Below are 20,978 nucleotides of genomic sequence, written 5' to 3'. Positions count from 1 at the left end.
AAAAAAAAATTGTAGTTTTAATGTCATATTGTCAGGAAACCACCTGCCATGCCCCCTTTGGTGGCTCTCTATATCCCTCCGCTCTCCCTAGAACTGCAGGCTTAACCACGCACACCTGGGGCTCATTATCAATCATGTCTCCACTCTCTCTGGAGCTCCAGGATTAATCACGCTCACCTGGGGCTCATCATCACTCCACCCCGCTTCTATATAAGATCCTCACTCACACTCACTCCCTTGTTTGTTATTGTATGTGTTTATCGTTTCATGCAGGACTCTATGTGTTCCGTTTCTTCCGGACTTCAATATCCTGCACCGGCTGCGCGTTTCCTTTCAGCGCATCTTGGATCAGCTACGCTTCTCCCAAGCGGACCTCGGACTCTCTTAACCCAAAGACTGCCGTGTGTGCTTGTGTGTATCTCTCTCCCTCAGTCTAGTCATTGAAACCCGAGCGAGGCTTACTTTGGCTTCCGCCTCCGTTTCATTCGCACCGTGACACATATAATAATATAATATATAATGTTCTATCTGAATTTTTATTTTCCACAGTAATGCCAGTGTTAAAAAACAGCTTCTGGCACTTAAAAGTGTGTAAAGTTTTGATATTTCTGCGTTCAGTGTGTAAGAAAGTACAAGTTCGTTATTACTGCATGATTCAGTTCTATTTAATGAGCATATAATGTGATTAGTGTGCTCTGAGCACCTTTTCATTTCATTTTGTAAATTATTTTACAGAAGTAAACACCAGACAAAATCTGGAAATCCGAAGCCTGGACAGGAGTACACAATCAGTAGCTTTGAGAAAAGCATCTGTTTATTCGAGGTACTTTCTTGTGATTACAAACGCAGACGTCATTGAACTGAAGTGAGAATTGTGACTAAATAAAACTAAATGTTGTTTTTGTTTTTAAACCTCAACAGGAAAAAACTATTCAAACAGGGAAATGAGTTGAACAAATGTAACACTGAAATCTCTCTGAGTTTCTGTAGATGTTGATGTTGAAGCTATTTGCTTTTACTCCGTAATAAATTGGTTATTGTCATTACAGAGAAAACGTGCTCCTCCACGCACAATGAGAACGAGCAGGAAGCTGACAAAGGGATTTAGATGTGGTAAACTATTTTCTAGAGGAGATACAGATTTATATAAACATGTGCTAAACCTATTTGTACATTTCCCTCAAATGATCAGATTGAAAGTGATATTCATCAGGCAGAAATCAAACACACAGCTTTGTTTTATTGTTTATTTTATTGTACATGTTTTATTTTATATTCATACATGCCCAAACCCCACAGCAAAGAGAACTGGATCAGCCATGTCACCACCCAGGAAAGCTCAAAAGCCTTGACTTTATGCTGCTTCACCAGATCCTACAAATACAAGACACACAACACAATCTCTCATCTAAAGTGCATTAGAAACACTACTAAGTCGTGTTCTGATGTTTTACCTACATACAGGATTCATGCACTTCTCACAGGAACAAGTGAACTTCCTGTTCTGAGAGATGAAGGGAAAGCAGTCATTTCTGAGTTTTGTGTAAATGAGGTCAGTTCTTATCTTCTGTTTTATTTAGTGTGCATGCGATTTAAACACTTTATTCTTTAGCTGTGGATTTATATATTTTAATTTTTTTAAGTTGATCTATAATTCACTGGTCCTGGCAAATTTTGACTCTAGGTTTTGGTTTATACAATATCTAGTAGTTTTCCTAGTCTAGTTGTATATATCAAATAATAATTTTCTTCCGTCTTTTTTAGTCCTTAGCAGAGACGTTTCTGTCTGTGATTTTGGAGAAGATCAAGGTGGAGAGAGGGTTTATGGGACTTGATCTCCTGCAGTTTCTCTGTAGGGTTTATGTAGGCATGTGGCAACAGAGAGGAGACTCTCACAAAGCACATGCTCTCGCCTACAGACTCCTTAAAGAAGGTGAGATTATACTGATATTTCATTACTTATCTACTAAAAATTATCTAGACACTTATACAGAGAAGAAAAATTGTGTAATCTAACAAATCTTTAATGTGATCTAACAACAAACAAAAAACAAATCTACACTTGGGAATTTTATCCCACTCTTCTTTGCAAAAAAAAAGTTCCTTCAAATTGCAAGGTGCTCTCCTGTGTACAGCTCGAATTGAGGTCTGGGCTCTGGTTGGAACAAATCAGAACTTTGATTATCCTTTCCTAAAGCCATGTCTTTGTTTAATTTGATGTGTGCTTTAGGGCATTTGGGGCAGCTTTCTTTCAGCGTTTTTGACCAGCAGCCCCAAAGCATTATGTTAAACCCACTATGCTTCACTGTCAGTATGGTGTTTTTCCACATGGTTTTGGTTACTGACTAAATCACTGGCTTGCATATTTATATTTGTTATTTCCATCCTATATTTAAAAAAACCTGCAATTTCATAAGGGTGTGTTGACTTTATCTATCCAATGGATTTCTTTTTATACAGTGTATTTACATCCTATTGTTTTGTTGCTTTGCAGACTTTTTTAACACCCCAAAGTGATTACGGTCATGGTGACAGCATGGCCAAGTATTTTGTTCCATAAAAGTTCTTTATGCCAAACAATTCACATAGTGAGCAACCTGAAAGCAAAGGAAAAGATATTTTACTTGCTCAGCACTTATCTGTGCTGGGATGAGGTAAGTTGTTGATCTTTAGTGTTCCTCTCAGTGTCAATGTTTTTTACTGGCAGGCCAGAACTGTCAAGCATCTTTTTTCAACTGGACTTTTTATGTATTTTACTGCCATCTTAATCTACTTTTAATTCCCAAGTATTAGTGTAATCTAGTGGGACAAATTCTTTGTACATTTATTTTGAACTATGCTGTCAGTTAAACAGTGTTTTATTGCACTGTGTATTAAATAATGATGTATTTTCTGCCAGGCGCCTCCGGGAAACATCTACAATATGATCACCAGCACCCTGAAGTCTTTTCTGGAAGACAGCAGACTGAGGTTCGTGAAGAACAGCTGGTATGGTTATGATCTCTGCCCTGCTACCTGGAACTACATCTTCAGCCTGGATCTTGTGTGCACAACTGGGCTGGACTTGGACCAATATTATACGGTACTGAATGCAAAACATCTTCAACATATTGTAAAGTTGAAATGTAGGTGGCATTTTTATATCTAATCTTTAATACAATAAGATCTCACAGGGAAAAATTGGGTAATTGTTGATATAGTGGTATTTCTGTGAGGAAATAAAAAAATGTATAAATGAAATTTCCAGGATCAGTGCTCAGACAGTCAGAGAGAATTCTGTAACTTTAGCTGTAAGTATTTCACCATGGGAGGGTCTTTTTTTTAAAGTGGTAGCTCAGTGGTGAAGGCTCTGGATTACTGATTGGAAGGTCGGGGGTTCAAGCCCCAGGATCACCACATCACAAGTTCCACTCTTGGGCCCTTGAACAAGACTCTTCACTCTCTGTTCTCCAGGGGTGCTGTAGTCATGGCTGACCCAGTGCTCTGCCCCCGGCTTACTCAGTGGTGTAAAGTACTTTTCCATTAAGGGTCAAAGTTCTAGTGGTTGTTTGAAAAGTTCTCATTCTTGTATAAACTCATAATTCTTCATAAAACCACAATAGCTGCTCCATAACCACCACAAAGACTCTCAACATATCCATTTCTCCTCTTTTTATTTACCAGGAAGGACCTTCGGCTGATACTGAACACTTGGCTGATGCAAGCAAGAACAGAGCAAACACCGTTCCGAGACGTCTGTGTAGCAGCGGTTTTCAGGCTACTTGGTAAGTTTACTGTAAATCCTGTTTCGGAGCAAGATCTCACATTAATTCTGGATTCTTCAGCTTTTCACTCATGGTCTTTGTCCTTAAACAGGGCGAATTGGTCAGCTAGGACTTAAGGAGAACCTGCCAATGTCATATTTTAAATTCTGGCAAAAAGCATAAATCAGTTTGTAACCCAACAACTCTCAAAAGGTATTTCTAAAGCATTAAATAAATGTTTTTATCGATCTTTATCTTTATTCTGAGACTTTTAGTTTTGTGCTTTAGCAAGTCCTAATTTTGTATTGGATGTTGTGTGCTGATATGCCATGGGAAGTGCAGCTCTCAGTCATCTATGCCACTCGTGATCTGGCACCCAGCAACCCTGAAGCAGCTCTGAAGACTTTGGAATCATGGAGAAAAAACAACACACAGCACGTTCCCCCAGCCGTCATTAAATGCATTACGCAAATCGACTTCCTTTGCCGTCAGATTAAGCCACAATTATCACAATGGTGATTTATCTCTAAAACTTTGTACATTAATAAATCAGATTTCTATTTATGTATAGATATTTTTAGATAAATAAAATGTTTATTTATTTATGATTTGTACAGCATTATCAGTTTATTATAGTTTACATCTATGTATTAAGTCTGTATGTCTGACTTCCTGACAGGACACTTCAGTTAGTTTGCATCTCCAAACCCACCACAGTGAGCACTAAGGCCCCCCAGGGCTGAAACCTCATTTGGCTGTACGATGATATCTTTTCTATTTGAAATGAGGAATATGACTTTTTTAACCAGCCTGAATGCCCAGAATCATACTGAAGACCAGTGTTGTGCGAGTTACTAAAAAATAGTAACTAGTTAGTTACTCGTTACTTCATTCAAAAAGTAACTCAATTACTTTGATGATTACTTACACCAAAAAGTAATGCGTTACTGTTAAAAGTAACTATTTAGTTACTTTTTAAAAAAAACTTTCTTTATTGTTCCCATCAATGCCCTTTTAGGCGTTATGGTCTATACAAACACAAAACTGACTTGAACACTATTTTTAAACACTATTTTATTGAAGTCAGACCAGCACAAACTGAATATATCACAAGGATTTCTGACAATAAATAACAATACAAGCTGAATAATATATTCAGAATTAAAAACTAAAGTGGCTTCTGCATCATAAAAGCTGTTGTGTTGAGCTCTTAAAAATGTTCCTTTCTATCAACAATGTACAACAGAACACCGGGTTAGCTTTTAGCTGCATCAAGGCATGGAGTTTCTGGAGGAGCTTCGACAGATTGGAGTTGCTGTTAATCGCAGTAGAAAGGACAATCGAACCAGAAAGACACAGCTTACATTTGACTAAAAAGTTTTTGTGTTAATGCTCAACTAAAGTGAAATAATAAGCATATTTCCACTTTGAGAAACTCATCTTGATCTCTAAACTCGCCTACAATACTGATGTCCTCTTACACTTTTTGCTTCAACTATGAAGAAAATAACTAATTAATTGTTGATTTAGTTCATGAATTTATAAGGAATTTGTTCCACTAGATTACACTGATGCTCGGAAATTAAAAGTAGATTAAGAAGGCAGTAAAATACATGAAATGTCCTGTTGAAAAAAAGATGTTTGATGACTGTTCTGGTCTGCCAGCAATAAACAATGACATTGAGATAAACAGTGAGATTCATTTACTTACCTCATCCCAGTGTAGATACTTGCTTAGCAAATCTAATGTTTCCCTGTGCTTTCAGTTTGCTGACTATGTGAATGGCTCGGCATAAAGAGCCGTCATGGGACAAAACACTTGGCCATGCTGTTGTAGTACCCTCACCGCCTGATGAGGGGAGATAAATGTTAATAAAACAAGTGACACGGAGCAGCTGCTGTTTCACTGTCAGTGTTTTTTTTATTTATAACCAATCAAAACAGTATTTTCCAATATTCAAATGAGTAAAATCACTTTAAGAGATTTCAACATATAATGATTACTTCTATACAGTTATATACTTCAGTGTATACAAATAGAGATATAATATAATACAATTCTCTATAATGTAATATATACAACTATAACATGCTACACGACAAGGATAACCTTTTGCTGTATCTCACACTTCACGTCAGCACAAATTATTCTTTTTTATATATATATATATATATATATATATATATATATATATATATATATATATATATATATATATATACATGTCAGTACAAACACATTACTTGTTTTGTGAATCTTTGTGACATCTTTTAAACCCCAGTCAATTACAAGTTATAACTGTTGCATTATTTAAAAAACATTATACTTAGAAATTACCTCGTATTATGCTATTTGTGGGACCGCATGGTCTCCATGACTAGCATGAGAATTGTAACTAGCACATACAATACCAAGATGAACTTTTACACTGCTAATAACAAGAACCTAAACATTTTAAACTGTATCATTTACACTTTTTAAAATAAATACAACATGTAAAAACATATTTTTAACTTTATTAATGTTTTCCGTCCCTGCTAAAGGGGAGATAAATGTTAATAAAACAAGTGACACGGAGATGATGATGATGATGCTTCACTGTCAGTGTATTGTTTGAGCAGCGCGCCCCGTCCCCACTCAGGTGAGCGCTTCAGCCAAGACAAGAGCAATCGAATGATCGATTGTCAGACAACATTAATACAATCATTTATTATTCATCCACTATTAAATTATTTATTTATTGTTATTTCTTTTAGCTACCACACTGTCACCATCACCATAATCAGTTTGGGGGCATCAGGAAAGTCTGCAAAAAAAAACGTTACCACAGACTGAAAATACACTGTTTAGATAAAATACATCCCCAAAAACAAGACACAATTGTCTTCTCTCTCTGTATGTTTCTTACTTCAGTGTAGAAAACTCTTAGTGAGGAACATCTCTTTTACTCCATCACAGGTCTGCACATGCAACAACTGCACTGTAACTTCATCACTTCTACAGGAGTTCTTCTACAGCTTACCGGTAAGTGTGCCATTACTGCCACCTAGAGGATAACTTACAAATACATTTTGCAATACACATCATGACAGGTAGATTCACACATTTTTGTTTTGTTTTGTTTTGTTTTGTTTTGTTTTGTTTTGTTTTGTTTTGTTTTGTTTTGTTTTGTTTTGTTTTGTTTTGTATGCTCAAAGAAAAACTGAAACAAATAGAAGATAGGGAAAAAGAAAATTATGCATGAGGTTGTTCACCATTTATGGTGAGATGTTCAGCTCTGCATAGATCACTTTCTAAATGAGAGATCAGTGGAAAGATTTTGGGACCTGGATAAAAAAATGTAAGAAAACAACAAGCTGGGAACCGCACTTCAGACCCCACAGTAATATACAACACAGACACACTGTTTGACATTAAATTAGATCACATTTACTAACAACATCCCGACTTCCCAAGCCATGGCATAATGACACCAGACTCTTTCTCCAAATAATTATAGAGGATCCTCACATACACAAAGCTTCTGTGTCTAAACTGCAATTTGTACAACAGGTAAAATTAATGGAAATAAAATTGGAATTTACAAAATTGCAAGTTATCCTATAACAGGAAACTTAAATGTAGTTTAAAAATAACTTGCTTGATAATCAACCAGATTACATGCAGTTTCAGTTGAATTTCTACCTGCACATTCATCAGTCACATGCACACAGCACACTTACTGCAGGGCTCCTGAGGCCGTACCCCTACATACACTGTGTTTTCTTGAGTCATGTCTCAAAAAAGTTGAAAACCACTGCCTTATGGGTAATAAAAGACCAATAATAAGGATCTCAGGTCTACATTCCTTACTATTGAAGTAAACAGGACCAGTACAGAACAGTTCATCAGACAGGAAGTCACTTATAGTTACTCAAGTACAGTAATGAAGTACATTTACTCAAACACTTTACATCACTGCATTTAACTTGCACTTTGCAGTGAGGAACCAATACACACACACACACTCTTGTGACCTACACCAACGTTTCAGATGATTTATTCAGAACACTGATACACACATGAGGACACAGTATTAAACTTTGGTTTTCAGTGGACTACTGTGGATTGAAATTCAAAACTTAATTTTTTTGAATAAAACTTTAAATTAGAATTTATTATAAATAAAAGATGGTGAAACAACATGCACAATAAAGTACATGAAACGTTCAAATTTCACCATCTTCCTTTATTCCGGAATCATTGTCCATCTGTTCAAGTTGCTTAAACAGATCCTCGAAGCTGTCGACGTCAAAAACTGGTACAGAATCCAGGATCTCTGTGCTGTTGTGGGGGTCTCCAGTATGATTCTGGTCTCCAGACTGGTTAAAAAAGCCATATTCCTCATTTAAAATGGAGAAGATGTCGTTGTTGAGCAAAGTGATTTCATCCTCGTCCTCAAACTGAACCTCAATGCTTGTACAGTCAGACCCATAGCAGGTGCTGTAAACAGAAGTGCACAATTTTAGCTGCATATTAAAGTAAATGAGTGGCGATTATGGCAATTATTTAAGCTTATTTAAACTTCATTTGCATGTCATTCTTCTGAAACTGTTCCAATGCAGTTTACTAACTCACTTGGTCTGGCAGAAAGTCGACTCAGAAACAGAAGCGAAAAGAGGAGGATCAAAGCAGAAGTCTTTAGGAGACAGCAGTTCTTGGTGGCTAAGGCCGGGGAACTGATCACTAACTTCAGGCACGAGGTCATGGACTGGTACTTCTTTTGGCATGTTCATGACTATATGGTGGTTTGGTTGATGATCAGGTCTCCTCTGTGAGTCACTACTCTGCAAACTGCCTTTTCTCCTTCCCTTCTTTGGAAGAGGTTTATAAACCCAATCTACATGATAGAAAATAAGAATTTAAAGAGTAAGAAGCAACATAAAAACAATAAAAGTGTCAGAATTGATGCGTTTGTTTTGTTATTTTGCCATTTGTCTATAAAGAATGTTCACCTACCAGGAAACAACTGTTCATGTTCCTGTTTAAGCCTCCATGATTCAGTGTAGTAGGGTTTCTTCTGTTCTTCACTCAGTTTGTTCCACTCGAATCCAAGCTGCATGCTGATCTCTGCAGAGCTGCTATTTGGATTGGCCTTGGAAAAGATGGGCCGCTGTTTCCTCGCCCAAACCATGTAGGCATTCATTGGCCTTCTGATGTTGCCTTTTTTATCTCTGCACTTGGCAATGTTAAATTTATCTACAAAATAAAAAACCAACATTAAGTTAAACAGAAATCATTATAAACTTCTAGTTAAAACAGTGAACAGAACAGAGTCATGCAATACTGCACCAGTCTTAAGCAGAGGTGGAAAGTAACGCAGTACAAATATAGTGGAACCCACTTATCTCGACCTCGGTTAACTCAACAACCCTATTAAGTCGATGTTTTTGACGTCGCTTTGTCTAAGATTTTTTTTTTATCAGTTATGTCGTTATGTCGCCCAACCCTAATATCTCGAGCACAAGGGGGAAAAAAATTAGCAATTTAACGTCAGTTATCTCGATCGGCACTGTGCAGCCGCAGAAGAACTCGCGAAAGTGGCGGAAAAATCAAGCCTTACAGATGCTACAGGTGTTGTATTGTATACTGGTGAATCTCTGCTGTTAGTTAGTGCACACATGCCTTTTGTTGTTAAATGTTATGCGATGAACGGAAGGAGAAAGCCGCGCTTGGTAGTAGCGCGGCGCGAAACGTGGGATGAGCAGCAAAAGCATAGAATTAACAAAGCATAGAGTGCCGGTGGGAAGGCACGTACCGGGATACGCATGAGCGATAACAACGACCGCCATGAACCAACATATACCAACAATAATGGACAGTGAGAGTGTGGAAGTTTAAATAGGAGCTGGTGATGATGCTAAACGAGCACCATCTGTGCGCGATTAAAGCCGGGAGCTTCAGAGAAAGCGGCCGAGAAAACACCTGCCACGCCGAAGGGGGCCGAAGGGGGCTTGGCAGGTGGATTCCTGACATTTAACAAACATGTATGTACATTTTTATAGCATGCCTTCATCAAACAAATCGCAGCAACGCTGTTGTGTAAAAAACCCTCCAAAAACACGTGCATGTACATTCTCATTTATTAACGCACATCATGTACATAAAGAAATTTCAAGCATGTTAATATATTGCCGCCATATTGATTTTCGTTTATCTCGATCATCGGTTATCTCGATGCTTTTTGCCGTCCCCTAGGACATCGACATAACCGGGTTCCACTGTACTTCGTTACTGTACTGTTTTGGTATCAGTACTTTACTCCACTATTTATTTTTCAGACTTTTTACATTTACTCATTAAATTTTTACACAAATATCTGTACTTTTTACTTCTTATATTTTCAAAACCGGCTCGTTACTTTAGTTTTAATCCATTGATTTGGTGAAATATATATTTTTTTATTTTCACTGCGCGCCGATTTCAGCCGAACAACCGATTTCCTGTTACTGCGCGTCTTTTTCAATCCGCTGGTGTATAAAGTCCTGACTCTCACTCTTTACGAAGCTGAGAATGAGCAGGCAGAAGGCAGTAAGAAGTTTGGGGTTAACGTGGATGAGACAGAGGGAGTCGGTGATGTAAACATGACTGAGAACAGACACATTCATGATGATCATCATCTTTTCTCTTCTTGTGTTCTATATGCGGATGTTCCGCCTGGATACATTCATTCGGTAACAATATTTTTTATTTGTTTTGTATTAATATATATATATATATATATATATATATATATATATATATATATATATATATATATTTATATTTGGCTGTCAAAATTAAAATGATTGTAAACGGCACTAAATGTTATTAACGCGCCATCAATTCAGCATTTCTGTTTTTACCATTTTTATAAAAAATGTAAAAACATTAATAAATATCTAAATATAAAAGAGGCGAAATTAAAACCTATTCACAACATACTTTCTTTACTTAGATATAAAATAAATAAATAAACTCCGGATAAAAATATTTTTAATCAGTAATCTTTTGTTTTATTTATGCGCCAAGTCTCAAATCAAACACCATATCCGCCATGTTTTACACAATTAACCCACTAGGTGGCGTTTTGTGGGTTTTTCCCTCATAATTGCGACACAAACTACTTTTTCAACTTTTACCCGAGTATTTTAAAACATGAGTATTTGTACTTCTACTTAAGTAAAGGATGTGTGTACTTTTGCCACCTTTGGTCTTAAGCACTCACAACGTTGTTAGTACAAATATTTTATAAGTGCTGCATTACTCAGTCAGTACAAGATCTTTTTATATTTCCTACATGACAGCTTCATATTTAATGTGGTTTAAGGAACTAAATGATAACTATATTTCATTGTCTTTGTACTTGTTTTCTGTACAGTGACAAAGTTGAATAAAGTTGACAGCAGGAGAAGCAGCTGTAGCTGTTACCCGTCTTATTATCTGTCATTATTTCTCCTTCTTTCTTCTGAAAGTTGCTCTTTCTGGCTGAAAAATCCTTGCTGACGTCTTGGAGAGCGGATTGTTCAAAACCTTGACGAATAAAAAACATTTCAGTTTTTTGTTTGTGCTTCATTGCTGTGGTCAGTAAATGTGAGTGTTGAACAGCAGCACAACAAAGTTGTCATGACATTAAAAGCGCGTCCAGGGCGCTGTTCCATTGGTGCGTTTACCGAGAAATATGACCAATCAGGGATGCCGAGGTCACAAAAGAGGCGGGGCTTCAATGATTCAAACGCAGACGCTGAAGACGTGTGTGATTGTAAACCATACACAAGTTATTGTAGCGCGCCTCTGTTTAGACACAGTAGGGTATTAAAATATTCAGAATTATATTATTTAATATAAAACACGGGTTTGCAGTTTGGAATGTGATTTTGATAAAAAAGAATGTGGGGTTTAATTTGGGGTGTAATTAGTTTGTACTGCATGTGGTGTCCTGTTGTTGTTATACTTGAAGTGACCATTAGGGGGAGTAGAAGAGCATTGAAAATAGAGAATGAGAGAACACGTGATTAGCAGGTGTCAGATGTGTGTTATGAGCTATTAGAAAATAAATCATTCATTCATGCTACCTGGCCTCACTTCCTTCTGTTTCCTGACAACACTGCACTTTTAACAAAGACTTTATTTTATATCCCCTAGATTATTCATTATACTTACCTTCTCTGAACTCTGAACACAGATTTTTTTACTTAAACACATGGTAGTATTTATAGTCTCTTATCATCCTTCAGTTATAATCATCTACTTATTAAGACGTTTGTAAGCAAGAAATTATCACAAGAATAAAATAATCTGGTAAATTAATCACAAGGTAAATTAACTGTAATGCATATTTTTTATTGAATAAAATGAAGTCCAAAAATGTATTTAAAAAAGAAAAAACATTAATGAAAGATGTGATTGATTTTGATCTGCCGCCAGTCTTTTTACAAGCACTTAGTGTTTTCTCAACTGGTCCACGACTACACTATAATATGTATGGGATTTTTATATTGGAATTAAAATAAGAAACAAAACTCCGATAAAATCATCTCAGCAGTAATAAAATCAAGATTTGGTAATCTTTGTAAAAAGCTTGGTGTGGAATGGACGTCTCTGTTCACCTGTGTACAGCAGCACATGGGGAGGACAAAAAAAAAAAATGACAAGAAACAAAAAAGTGACAAACTTCATTTAGATTTGACTTTTCCTTCATCACCCTTATAGCTGACATGCCATCATTATACACACACAATGAATGTAACACTGATTTGAGGTGATCCATGAAAAAAAAAACACTTTCTATCAGTCAGTTCTATAAATGTTAGTTTTAAGACTAACGAGGCATAAAAACAATTGAAATGGTTACACGTGAGATTCGTAACACCACTTCCACAAAGTGCCCTAGTGTAAAATTTGATCAATTCACAGCAAAAACAACTTCCTCCTTTCTTCAAAATCTTGATATTCAAATCCTTGTTTGGTCAATTATTCCCTGGTTCTCCTACAGCTGATGTTCTACTGTATACACAACACATCATCTACAGGAATCTTTGATATCCCCAGGCCTGAGGTGAGATACTGAACAGGAACGAGTGAGATGAGACTTTAAACTGTTGCTCAGAGACGAGTCCATAACATCATCTTTTCATCTTCTTCCTATTGATCTGTTCATCTTTTTCCTTCTCCTCCTGATCCCCTGGTGTTGGACAGAAATCCCTCTGTAACCTATAACATAATGCTGTTCAAACACTATGTGCTCTATATTCATCTCTATGTGAGGCTCATGACTGGTAGGAGACGAGCTGCTTGGAGGAGACCGAGTCCTCGCAGGGGACGAGCTGCTTGGAGGAGACCGAGTCCTCGCAGGGGACGAGCTGCTTGGAGGAGACCGAGTCCTCGCAGGGGACGAGCTGCTTGGAGGAGACCGAGTCCTCGCAGGGGACGAGCTGCTTGGAGGAGACCGAGTCCTCGCAGGGGACGAGCTGCTTGGAGGAGACCGAGTCCTCACAGGGGACGAGCTGCTTGGAGGAGACAGAGTCCTCGCAGGGGACGAGCTGCTTGGAGGAGACTGATGCAGAGTCCTGTCTCCATCTTCCTGTGTCTGAAGAGACAAACACACAGTGAGACGCATCTCGTAAAAGGAATCTATAATCATTATAACCTTCACCACCAGCTTGTGTGTTTAAACCTGAATAAATCCACTATTAAACCATTAAAAACATTTTAACAAGTTATCAAAATTTATATTTGAGTAAATATTTAAAAACTTTGTCTTTTCCTAACACTGTTTATCAGTTCATTTCTGCTGAACTGAACCCATTTTTCTTTCCTGAGGAACAACTCAGTCATACACTAGGACTCATTTCACTACCACATTTATACCTGTTTTTACATATTTATTATTTCCTAGAGTGTCCATTCACTGTATAAATGTAGATAAAAATACAGAAAAAACATGAAAAGCAAAATACATTTATTTAGCAACATTAGCTAGGCTAACTAGTCAGCTAGCTATTTTTTTTAGCTTTAATAGTTTTCTTCCTCAGTCTAAATATCAGATTTATACTTAAACTTATGTACTCATGTAACTTATGTAATCTTATTAACTTAAATATAGTTTTATTCATCTTTTAGTAAAAAAGTAGACGTTTCTAATAAACTAACAAACACAAAAGCAGCGCTAGCAAACCCGGCTAGCATGAGGTTAATGATGATGTCTCCTACACCATTAGCCGAAAGGTTCATTTCTGCTCACTGCAACATTTATGGAAATATAATCACTATTTATTATCATTCTTTATTTTTATTAGTTAAATGTATCCACTTTTTCCTGCAATTCTGTGATCTTTATGCTAATGATCAGGAGTAACCACAAAATGAGGAACATCGCTTTTCCCCTCTTCACTCTGGTACCGATGGTTAATAATAATATTTATAATTATAATAAATGATAAACTGTGTTTCAAAGAGAATAAAATTCACAAAGCTCGGAAACTCACCATTTCAGGGGTCGTACAGTTCTCTTCATCCAAGTGTTACAACAGAATCTGTAACCATCGTATATTGTGACCATAGAGGGCGCTGTTTCTAAAATGCAGCTTAAAATAGATCGTCTAGAGCAGGGGTCATCAACCTTTTTGAAACTGAGAGCTTCTTCTTGGGTCCCGAATAATGTGAAGGGCTACCAGTTTGATACTCACAGTTTTCAGTTTGATCTGAAATACCAAATTTGCTCAATTTACCTTTTATTATATGTTATTATTAATAATTAATGATATTCATCTATGTGAAGACACTGATCATGTTAATATCTCATAATAATTATTACCAATGATTTAACAAAGTAGGAAACAGCGAGAATGCGCCTAGCGCCGTGCACGTTACCTTGAACGTGCGTACAGCAGTGCCGTCGTGCTGCAAAGAAACAGTTGCATGCGCCACGAACTAAAGACTCATTCACAGTATGAGTCAGTATTTTCAAACTAAAAACAACCCTGAATGTTATTTATTAATTAAAGCTAATAAAATGTATTGAGATGCGGATGCTTTAGACTGTTAATTGTATATATATATATATATATATATATATATATATATATATATATATATATATATATATATATATATATATATATATATACTGTATATATACATATTATATTATGTCAACATTGTAAATGAAAGTGTTTGTGTGTGTGTGTGTGTGTGTGTGTGTGTGTGTGTGTGTGTGTGAGGCATATATATATATATATATATATATATATATATATATATATATATATATATATATATATATATATATATATATATATATATATGATTAGATTATTATTATAGAATTATTGTTATTCGATAATAAAGTGCTGAATAAAATACTGAAATTTGTTATTGTTCTCTATATTTATTCTAGTGATGCCGAACCCTCTGTAGCGAATTTAGCTCGCAAACAAAGGTAAATATTTATAAGTAATTATAAATATTTAAGTTAAATTGAATTGACGGTAATGGAATTAACATTACACTTATTTGTCTGTTCGTCCAGCAAACAGACAGTATAATTTTATATTAATTCTATAAAAGAGGTATCTCCCTGGCCAAGAAAGACGTAACCCCCTTTTACTTTATACCGTAAATTAAATTAAAAGAGCATGTAGTTCAGACCGGATGTTGCAGGAACTTTGCATCTTTGGAACATACTCAGAGACATCACTTGTGAAAAATATGGCGTTTAATAAATGAGACAAACACACATAAAACTAGCTACACAAACAAACAAAAGAAATAAAGAAACTAAAAATTAAAATAAAATAAACGAAAGTTAAAATTAGGAAAGGAGGAAAAGAAAGGAAAAAAAAGAAAGCGAGAAAGAAAAGAGGAGGGATGGAAATGCTTAAGCTTTAAAATTAAGCACACCCTAACTGGGAGATCGTCACAGGAATTTCAATTCACCTTAAGATTCAATAAGACTTAAAATACGCATCTTAATTCATTGGTAAAGGAAACAGTTACTTGCATTGGCTTGTTGCACAAGAGTCCGGATGCGATAAAGAAATCTTTGGAGAGCCAGATAGGGTGGGGTCAGATGTTCTTCCAGGTTCTCCTGAAGATCAGAGCAGTGGTTGTTCTTGGAAGTGAAGCTTGCCGGAAGATCTTGAAGGAAGAGGGAGTCGTTTCCAAGCTGTTTCGTACATCTGACCAACGATTGGTGGTGTTTGTGACATTTTAAAGGTCTCGAACTCCACCCATCTTTAGGGGAACGGCCAATACTAAGGGTTGAGATTTTGGAGGGAAAAACTCCCCTTTGTTTCATGTGTTTGTGGGCATGGTTTGGACTATAGAACTTTAAAGTTTTATCTGAAGTGTATTAAGACGGTATGGTGACTTTCGTGATCCAATAAAATGTACCATTGTTTGAAAAGTAAGTTACAGATAATTTTGTGGTCATTTGGATACTAAACACGAGAGGATTGACGGCATAACGGCAGCGGTACATTACATACATAAATCAGTAGTCAAAGTGTAACTAATGTTACTACGACATTATGTTCTGATAAAAAAAATTAAAACACAAAACAAAATGCACTTTCATTAGGAAAGTAAAGAGCAGATAATGTTGTATAAATTCTGACATCAGGCTTTAAAAGGACATACAGCATTAGAATAGGTATACATTAACGTGCTGGGACCAGTAATTAACGTATAACGGATGTTAGTACAATGTCGTATTCTGATCAAATGAAATGCACCCTTGTCAGGAAAGTAAAAAACGGATAATTTTAAGTCAATTAAGCCTTAATAGAAGAGACACATTAATAGAGTTACATTAATAGGATCTTTAGCGTACAACTATAAACAATAAAGGAGATACATACAAGTGTAGGTCAATGTCGTGGGATGTGGAGCATCTTATTCATTTTGTTTAATTAGAAAAAGGAATGCTTTATTGTATCAGTGTGTGTGTGTGTGTGTGTGTGTGTGTGTGTGTGTGTGTGTGCATGTGTATGTGTGGGTGTTTTATGGTCGAGGTCTCTATGCGGTCAAACCGAGAACCTGCATGGGGTTATCTCGTCTTGTGGTAGGATCCAGACCTTCTGGAGCCAGTTGTGTGTGGGTGTGTGTTTTAGGATTAGAGGATTCGTGTCTTTGGAAGGGGGAGTGGGACACTTTACGGATATATCACCCCCAATAAAAGTTTCAACTTTTGATTGAGGTGAAGATGTCATAGGGTAAAAGGAATGCCTGGGACATGAAATCTAAATGATCTGTGCCAGACGCTACACCTCTCTCTCTCTCTTATATCCTGAAAAGTGAACTGTAACAAACTTACAGCAGGGTCACCAAATATGATAAGGCACTATTACAGGTTATCAAAATCCGTTTCCTCCCTCTATTTTACATGCTATGACTTGAATGTTCTCCACAAAGCTATAATAATAATAATAATAATACCATACTGTTTTGTGGTTGATAATGTCTAACACACCAGTATAATTGTTTAAATCTGATTGTCTCCTCAAGTGACTCATTAATGTAACCACTAATTTTAACCACAAATGTAAAACATACATCCCATTTAAAACTCTTGTATAGTGTGTACTCTGTGTACTTTAATACTCGTGTATAGTGTGTACTCTGTGTACTTTAAAACTCTTGTATAGTGTGTACTCTGTGTACTTTAATACTCGTGTATAGTGTGTACTCTGTGTACTTTAATACTCGTGTATAGTGTGTACTCTGTGTACTTTAAAACTCTTGTATAGTGTGTACTTTGTGTACTTTAATACTCTTGTATAGTGTGTACTCTGTGTACTTTAATACTCGTGTATAGTGTGTACTCTGTGTACTTTAATACTCGTGTATAGTGTGTACTCTGTGTACTTTAAAACTCTTGTATAGTGTGTACTCTGTGTACTTTAATACTCTTGTATAGTGTGTACTCTGTGTACTTTAATACTCGTGTATAGTGTGTACTCTGTGTACTTTAATACTCTTGTATAGTGTGTACTCTGTGTACTTTAATACTCTTGTATAGTGTGTACTCTGTGTACTTTAATACTCTTGTGCTAAAAATGTTAATCATAACAATAAAAAATTTTTACAACTTATTTGTTTTAATGGTAACTTTAATACTAAAATATTAATAGCAAATAATAACAGGGAAAGGGAGGAGAATCTTAAAATGTGCATGCTGCACAGCTGTAGGTCTTGATGGGATCGGGCTCCTGAACACACTGCGTATGAAACCACCAGTCACACACGTCACACTGAATCTGTAACAACAAAGGAAAAATTTCAAGGTAAATATCTGAAACATCTGAGCTGGGATCCACATACACCATATTCTATTTTAAGACAGATGCTATGTACAAGGGGTTAAAAATGGTCAGAACACTGTCATGAACTGCCTTATTTTAACAGCATTTTACCCAAGTAGATGATAGCGGTTGTTCATTTTTTTCTTGTTGTGTCTTTTTTTGCCCATTGCTCTTCTCTCCACAGTTGTGGCACAGCTCAGTTAGGTTATCTGGTCACCATTAAAAACAATACAACTTGTCAATAATTGCATGCATGTGTTAATCATTTAAATAATTTATTACATACGTTAAAACCATAAAATTAAAGAAAAGTAACAGTCTCATTTAGCAGGGTCATTGCAATCTGTCTTTAATACAGATTTACTGCTTCAGTGTTGCTAGCAAATGTCAGAGGCTACTCTGACAGTAGTTTCTCCGCATACTAATATGGCAAATTTATAACTGATTTATCAGTGTTTAGAAGATATTTAAAATATAGACCACCAAACTGTTAATACAATAGAAACCAAAGAATGTGTGACATCAAAACATTGTTTAAATAATAATACAGTAGACATAGAATGACTGACATGACAAACGAAATGACAAAAACATAAACTTACTTTCAGGACAAATATCCCACATGAGATGGCATCTTCCTGACAACAGTGTGCATCTGTGCTGGATGCCCACCTGTATACATGGTAGCCTTGTTTTCTGATGAAGGCCCAAAAGGTATAAGAAATAAAAAATATGCCAATTACATGTTTACACATATTGGTCCCCCTTTTGCTGCTAAAACAGCCGTAAACCGTCAAGCATAAACAGCATAAACGTCTTTAGCAATTTGAGCTACAGTAGCTCGTCTGTTGGATCGGACCACACAGGCCAGTCTTTAATTAAGCAGCCAACAAGTTCACCACTGTTCCTTCGTTGGACCACTTTTGATAGATACTGACCACTGCAGACTAGGAAACCCCACAAGAGCTGTAGTTTTGGAGATGCTGTGGCCGCTTCTAACACAACAGCTTTGTGGACAAAATGTCTAATTGCTGCCTAATAAAGTATATCCCACCCACAAACAAGTACCATGATGAAGAGCTATTCAGTGCAGTTCACCTGTGACAATGTTACAATGTCATTGCTATGTCTGGTTTGTGGAAATTCAGTGGTTACCTTGTGGACTGCAAACACTGTTGAAGTTTTTTTTAATTTATTTCCCAGGGGATCCAATATAAGGCTTCTTCTTTCAGAAGGAAAGATTGCCTATAGAAATTGTTATTACTCATATATTTTTTCACATCTATTGGATATATTCAAAATCTTATCAAAGGTTAGCAAAAAAAAAAGAGCAGTCATCTTACAGTCAATGTCCAGTTCCCGGGCTCATGGACAGCTCCCAAAATAATATTGTATTTTGTTGGATCACAATAAAAAAAATAAAATTACAAAATGAATTAAATACAATACACTTAAAAAAGCTTTACAAGAGAAATAACCATTCCTACCTATAATTTTTAGCCCCTTCCCTCCCATATACGTGTCATTTCGAATGAATCGATGTGAAGTGCTTTTTTTTCTCGTCTCTGATTGTTGGTTTTTACAGTGTGGGCCATGTAGGCATTGATCACCTGAGGCAGGAAAATTATGAGTACATAAATGGTAATAAGTTAAGGATAGCATAACCTTAGTATTCATGGGCGTAAATTTCATTTAACAGCACGTGTACTGCTCGCGTGCTGTCTGACAATAATACACACACACACACACACACACACACACACACACACACACACACACACACGAACTGTTTATTGTTTATTTAAAACAAACTGTCCGAAAGAACTGATTCACAAAAAAAATCGGACCATACTCATGACCAGGTATCTAGAAACTTTTGGCAATATAGTGTATAAAACCTGCATATCAAATCTGTTTCCATTTGAAACGAAATGTAAAAAAATTTTTGAGAAAAAAAAATGTTTATATTAAGAAAACCAAATATTAAAAACAATAAAGTTAAATAATAAAAAAAATTAAAATGTAATATTAACAAAAAAAATAATGTAATTAAAAAACAATAAAGAGACAAAAAAGGGCAAGCTTTATGTGTGAAATGGGGGTGGGGGTTACCCAAATATATTTCAGACACTTTCACACACTATATATATATACACTGGCGATCAAAATTAGAGAACAATTTATAACAATTTATAACAACATAAAAATATTAAAATTTATAACAACAGATTACAACAAAATTTTCTGAAGGTTACAACAGGCAGCAATTAGTAGGAAGTGTACAGGCCTTTGCTCTGAATGACTTCAGCACATCTGCTGCCACAGGACAGCACTAGTCTCTCACACTGCTCTGGTGTGATTTTGCTCCACTCTTCTTCCAGTCTTCTCCACAGTTGGGTGACTGTAGTGGGTGTCTTGGCCATAACTTTGTCACCAAGGATTTTCCAGATTTTGGGTTGAGATCAGGACCCTGGGCAGGCCATGTCATTATTTAAATGTTTTCAGTTTCGAGGAACTGCTTTACCTGTTTTGCTGTGTGACATGGAGCGTTGTCCTGCATGAACACTGCGGGCTGATTGGGTGATGAACGCAGGGAAGGAACCATATGTTGTTGAAGAAGGTTCTGATAAACATTTGCATTAACTCTGCCATGTAGCTGTATAAGAGGCCCAGCTCCTGCTGCAGAAAACATTCCCCAAACCATGACACTTTTTACTGACTTCTTTACACACTTTGGGTTCAGTCTTTCTCCAGTTTGTCGCCGAACATAATGTTTCCCATCGGACCCAAATAAATTAAACTTGCTTTCATCACTGAAGTGAACTTTGGACCAGTTCCCCTCTGTCCACACAACATGCTTAGTCTAGCCTTTTGATTCTTTCTGCTAATGAGGGGTTTGGTCACTGCAGAGTG

The 20,978-nt window shown here is 36.3% G+C and overlaps 2 protein-coding genes and 1 long non-coding RNA gene across 3 annotated transcripts in view; 1 reads left to right on the top strand and 2 right to left on the bottom strand.

The window, feature by feature from the left end:
* Nucleotides 1-20,978, top strand: part of LOC310731566 (uncharacterized protein) — a gene marked incomplete at its 3' end in the record, with an annotated part of 271,196 nt that overhangs the window by 208,533 nt on the left and 41,685 nt on the right. The gene's annotated exons all lie outside the window — the stretch shown is intronic.
* LOC310731546 lies at nt 5,474-6,784 on the bottom strand. Its single transcript, XR_014535254.1, has 3 exons — nt 6,653-6,784; nt 6,522-6,550; nt 5,474-5,584 (listed from the first exon to the last, which is right to left on the bottom strand). It is a non-coding gene; the product is annotated as an uncharacterized lncRNA (long non-coding RNA).
* Nucleotides 8,358-11,328, bottom strand: LOC310731568 (sex-determining region Y protein-like; the record flags this gene model as incomplete). Its single annotated transcript, XM_083551226.1, has 3 exons — nt 11,194-11,328; nt 8,743-8,982; nt 8,358-8,623 (listed from the first exon to the last, which is right to left on the bottom strand). Exons 1-3 carry the CDS (start codon nt 11,312-11,314, stop codon nt 8,358-8,360), a joined length of 627 nt encoding a protein of 208 aa, XP_083407352.1. The 5' UTR covers nt 11,315-11,328.

Source organism: Silurus aristotelis, assembly GCF_946808225.1.
Source record: "Silurus aristotelis genome assembly, chromosome: 9".
In the NCBI taxonomy this organism is placed as follows: domain Eukaryota; kingdom Metazoa; phylum Chordata; class Actinopteri; order Siluriformes; family Siluridae; genus Silurus; species Silurus aristotelis.
This window is presented reverse-complemented; position numbering and strand designations above follow the sequence as displayed.